The sequence below is a fragment of the Cherax quadricarinatus genome, chromosome 2 (assembly GCF_038502225.1).
Source record: "Cherax quadricarinatus isolate ZL_2023a chromosome 2, ASM3850222v1, whole genome shotgun sequence".
NCBI lineage: Eukaryota > Metazoa > Arthropoda > Malacostraca > Decapoda > Parastacidae > Cherax > Cherax quadricarinatus.
Genome location: NC_091293.1, coordinates 2,955,422 through 2,961,180, shown reverse-complemented (window position 1 = coordinate 2,961,180; position 5,759 = coordinate 2,955,422). Strand labels below are relative to the sequence as shown.

General features: G+C 53.9%; 1 protein-coding gene across 1 annotated transcript; it reads right to left on the bottom strand.

Moving 5' to 3' along the window:
- Positions 1-993: 993 nt before the first annotated feature.
- LOC138853325 (collagen alpha-1(I) chain-like) lies at positions 994-3,802 on the bottom strand. The gene is made up of 2 exons (XM_070089446.1): positions 3,789-3,802; positions 994-3,754 (listed from the first exon to the last, which is right to left on the bottom strand). Exons 1-2 carry the CDS (start codon positions 3,800-3,802, stop codon positions 994-996), a joined length of 2,775 nt encoding a protein of 924 aa, XP_069945547.1.
- Positions 3,803-5,759: the final 1,957 nt, after the last annotated feature.

The following is a 5,759-nucleotide window of genomic DNA, read 5'->3' as shown; positions in this document are numbered from 1 at the left end:
AAAGAGAAAAACCTAGATGTATGTATATATATATATGCATGTGCGTGTCTGTGAAGTGTGACCAAAGTGTAAGTAGGAGTAGCAAGATATCCCTGTTATCTTAGCGTGTTTATGAGACAGAAAAAGAAACCAGCAATCCTACCATCATGCAAAACAGTTACAGGTTTTTGTTTCACAGTCATCTGGCAGGACGGTAGTACTTCCCTGGGTGGTTGCTGTCTACCAACCTACTACCTACATATATATGTATATATATATATATATATATATATGTATATATATATATGTATATATATATATATTTATATATATATATATATATATATATATATATATATATATATGTATATGTATATATGTATATATATATATATATATATATATACATATATATATATATATATATATATATATATATATGTATATATATATATATATATATATATATATATATATATATATATATATATATATATATATATATATATATATATATATATATATATATATATATAAAATATCTTAATATCACTCACCAATTTGACTGGAGATCAAGGTGTATCATACTCAGAAAACCTCACTGTCTATACAAGAAAATAACACTGGCCAGAGTTAAACATTAACAGACTTATCTGAGGTTCCTGAAGCTGTCTTGTCCAGTCGCCTGATATCTCAAGTTATGCAGGAATGCACATCCAACACTTTCGGCTCCTATTTGAGAGGTGTCAGCCCAATTTTACCTCTAGAGCACGAAAATTCTTCACATTATTCTCTAACGTTTGTGTTGACCAGTTCAAACATGGTGAGTCTCCTCTGCGCAGGCGCAGCTTCCCATTTTCGATAACATAATTTTTATTAAATACAGTATGGCCATCTATTTACATATAACTACTGTATTTCTGGAAAATATATACAGTATTTTCTACAGGTGAGTTTTGAGGTGACTGAAGAAATATGAGGATAATCTACTTTGTTAGTTACCTATCTTGCTGGTTATCTATCATGCCATCCAGCAGGACCACCAGGACCACCAGGACCAACAGGACCACCAGAACCACCAGGACCAGCAGGACCAGCAGAACCACCAGGACCACCAGGATCACCAGGACCACCAGGACAACCAGGATCATCAGGATCACCAGGACCACCAGGACCACCAGGACCAGCAGGACCAGCAGAACCACCAGGACCACCAGGATCACCAGAACCACCAGGACCAGCAGAACCACCAAGACCACCAGGATCACCAGGACCACCTGGACCACCAGGACCACCAGGACCAGCAGAACCACCAGGATCACCAGGATCACCAGGTTCACCAGGACCACCAGGACCACCAGGATCACCAGGACCAGCAGGACCAGCAGGACCACCAGGACCAGCAGGACCACCAGGACCAGCAGGACCACCAGGACCAGCAGGACCAGCAGAACCACCAGGACCACCAGGATCACCAGGACCACCAGGACCACCAGGACCAGCAGAACCACCAGGATCACCAGGATCACCAGGATCACCAGGATCACCAGAACCACCAGGACCACCAGGACCACCAGGACCAGCAGAACCACCAGGATCACCAGGACCACCTGGACCCCCAGGATCACCAGGATCACCAGGATCACCAGGACCACCAGGACCAGCAGAACCAGCAGGACCAGCAGGACCAGCAGGACCACCAGGATCACCAGGACCACCAGGACCACCAGGACCACCAGGATCACCAGGACCACCAGGACCAGCAGAACCAGCAGAACAAGCAAGACCAGCAGAACAAGCAAGACCAGCAGGATCACCAGGACCACCAGGACCAGCAAAACCACCAGGACCACCAGGATCACCAGGACCACCAGGATCACCAGGACCACCAGGATCACCAGGATCACCAGGACCAGCAGAACCACCAGGACCACCAGGATCACCAGGACCACCAGGACCACCAGGACCACCAGGATCACCAGGACCAGCAAGACCACCAGGACCACCAGGATCACCAGGACCACCAGGACCACCAGGACCACCAGGACCAGCAGAACCACCAGGATCACCAGGATCACCAGGATCACCAGGACCACCAGGACCACCAGGACCACCAGGACCAGCAGAACCACCAGGATCACCAGGATCACCAGGACCACCAGGACCACCAGGACCACCAGGACCACCAGGATCACCAGGACCACCAGGACCACCAGGACCACCAGGACCAGCAGAACCACCAGGATCACCAGGATCACCAGGATCACCAGAACCACCAGGACCACCAGGACCACCAGGACCAGCAGAACCACCAGGATCACCAGGACCACCAGGACCAGCAGAACCACCAGGATCACCGGGATCACCAGGATCACCAGGATCACCAGGACCACCAGGACCACCAGGACCACCAGGATCACCAGGACCAGCAAGACCACCAGGACCACCAGGATCACCAGGACCACCAGGACCACCAGGACCACCAGGACCACCAGGGCCAGCAGAACCAGCAGAACAAGCAAGACCAGCAGGACCACCAGGACCACCAGGACCACCAGGACCACCAGGGCCAGCAGAACCAGCAGAACAAGCAAGACCAGCAGGACCACCAGGATCACCAGGACCACCAGGATCACCAGGACCAGCAGGACCACCAGGATCACCAGGACCACCAGGACCACCAGGACCACCAGGGCCAGCAGAACCAGCAGAACAAGCAAGACCAGCAGAACCACCAGGACCAGCAGAACCACCAGGATCAGCAGAACCACCAGGACCACCAGGACCACCAGGATCACCAGGACCACCAGGACCACCAGGACCACCAGGACTACCAGGACCACCAGGACCACCAGGATCACCAGGACCAGCAGAACCATTAGGACCAGCAAAACCAGCAGAACCAACAAGACCAGCAGGACCAGCAGGATCACCAGGACCAGCAAAACCACCAGGACCACCAGGGTCAGTAGCACCACCGGGACCAGCAGGACCACCAGGACCAGCAGAACCACCGGGACCAGCAGGACCACCGGGGCCAGTAGCACCACCAGGACCAGCAGAACCACCGGGGCCAGTAGCACCACCAGGACCAGCAGAACCACCGGGACCAGCAGAACCACCAGGGCCAGCAGAACCACCGGGGCCAGCAGGACCACCAGGACCAGCAGAACCAGAAGGACCACCAGGATCACCAGGACCAGCAGAACCATTAGGGCCAGCAGAACCAACAAGACCAGCAGGACCAGCAGGACCAGCAGGACCACCAGGATCACCAGGACCAGCAGAACCAGAAGGACCACCAGGATCACCAGGACCAGCAGAACCATTAGGGCCAGCAGAACCAACAAGACCAGCAGGACCAGCAAGATCACCAGGACCAGCAGAACCACCAGGACCAGCAGAACCACCAGGACCAGCAGGGCCAGCAGAACCACCGGGACCAGCAGGACCACCAGGATCAGCAGAACCAGCAGAAACACCAGGACAAATAGGACCAGTAAGACCAGCAGGACCAGCAGAACCACCAGGACCAGCAGAACCACCAGGACCAGCAGGGCCAGCAGAACCACCGGGACCAGCAGGACCACCAGGACCAGCAGAACCAGCGGAAACACCAGGACAAATAGGACCAGTAAGACCAGCAGGACCAGCAGGACCAGCAGGACCAGCAGGACCAGCAGAACCAGCAGGACCACCAGGACCAGCAGGACCAGCAGGACCAGCAGGACCAGCAGGACCACCAGGACCAGCAGGACCACCAGGACCAGCAAGCCTACATTTCAGAGGATGGCAGACCTAAGAAACACATTACACATCCCATATGCATGTGAAGGTCAACTGCAGGTCGTGGAGGAGAGCAGATCTGGCAAGACAAGTGCAGGTCGTGGAGGAGAGCAGATCTGGCAAGACAAGTGCAGGTCGTGGAGGAGAGCAGATCTGGCAAGACAAGTGCAGGTCGTGGAGGAGAGCAGATCTGGCAAGACAAGTGCAGGTCGTTGAGGAGAGCAGATCTGGCAAGACAAGTGCAGGTCGTGGAGGAGAGCAGATCTGGCAAGACAAGTGCAGGTCGTGGAGGAGAGCAGATCTGGCAAGACAAGTGCAGGTCGTGGAGGAGAGCAGATCTGGCAAGACAAGTGCAGGTCGTGGAGGAGAGCAGATCTGGCAAGACAAGTGCAGGTCGTGGAGGAGAGCAGATCTGGCAAGACAAGTGCAGGTCGTGGAGGAGAGCAGATCTGGCAAGACAAGTGCAGGTCGTGGAGGAGAGCAGATCTGGCAAGACAAGTGCAGGTCGTGGAGGAGAGCAGATCTGGCAAGACAAGTGCAGGTCGTGGAGGAGAGCAGATCTGGCAAGACAAGTGCAGGTCGTGGAGGAGAGCAGATCTGGCAAGACAAGTGCAGGTCGTGGAGGAGAGCAGATCTGGCAAGACAAGTGCAGGTCGTGGAGGAGAGCAGATCTGGCAAGACAAGTGCAGGTCGTGGAGGAGAGCAGATCTGGCAAGACAAGTGCAGGTCGTGGAGGAGAGCAGATCTGGCAAGACAAGTGCAGGTCGTGGAGGAGAGCAGATCTGGCAAGACAAGTGCAGGTCGTGGAGGAGAGCAGATCTGGCAAGACAAGTGCAGGTCGTGGAGGAGAGCAGATCTGGCAAGACAAGTGCAGGTCGTGGAGGAGAGCAGATCTGGCAAGACAAGTGCAGGTCGTGGAGGAGAGCAGATCTGGCAAGACAAGTGCAGGTCGTGGAGGAGAGCAGATCTGGCAAGACAAGTGCAGGTCGTGGAGGAGAGCAGATCTGGCAAGACAAGTGCAGGTCGTGGAGGAGAGCAGATCTGGCAAGACAAGGCAGGTCGTGGAGGAGAGCAGATCTGGCAAGACAAGTGCAGGTCGTGGAGGAGAGCAGATCTGGCAAGACAAGTGCAGGTCAGATCTGGCAAGACAAGTGGAGGAGAGCAGATCTGGCAAGACAAGTGCAGGTCGTGGAGGAGAGCAGATCTGGCAAGACAAGTGCAGGTCGTGGAGGAGAGCAGATCTGGCAAGACAAGTGCAGGTCGTGGAGGAGAGCAGATCTGGCAAGACAAGTGCAGGTCGTGGAGGAGAGCAGATCTGGCAAGACAAGTGCAGGTCGTGGAGGAGAGCAGATCTGGCAAGACAAGTGCAGGTCGTGGAGGAGAGCAGATCTGGCAAGACAAGTGCAGGTCGTGGAGGAGAGCAGATCTGGCAAGACAAGTGCAGGTCGTGGAGGAGAGCAGATCTGGCAAGACAAGTGCAGGTCGTGGAGGAGAGCAGATCTGGCAAGACAAGTGCAGGTCGTGGAGGAGAGCAGATCTGGCAAGACAAGTGCAGGTCGTGGAGGAGAGCAGATCTGGCAAGACAAGTGCAGGTCGTGGAGGAGAGCAGATCTGGCAAGACAAGTGCAGGTCGTGGAGGAGAGCAGATCTGGCAAGACAAGTGCAGGTCGTGGAGGAGAGCAGATCTGGCAAGACAAGTGCAGGTCGTGGAGGAGAGCAGATCTGGCAAGACAAGTGCAGGTCGTGGAGGAGAGCAGATCTGGCAAGACAAGTGCAGGTCGTGGAGGAGAGCAGATCTGGCAAGACAAGTGCAGGTCGTGGAGGAGAGCAGATCTGGCAAGACAAGTGCAGGTCGTGGAGGAGAGCAGATCTGGCAAGACAAGTGCAGGTCGTGGAGGAGAGCAGATCTGGCAAGACAAGTGCAGGTCGTGGAGGAGAGCAGATCTGGCAAGACAAGTGCAGGTCGTGGAGGAGAGCAGATCTGGCAAGACAAG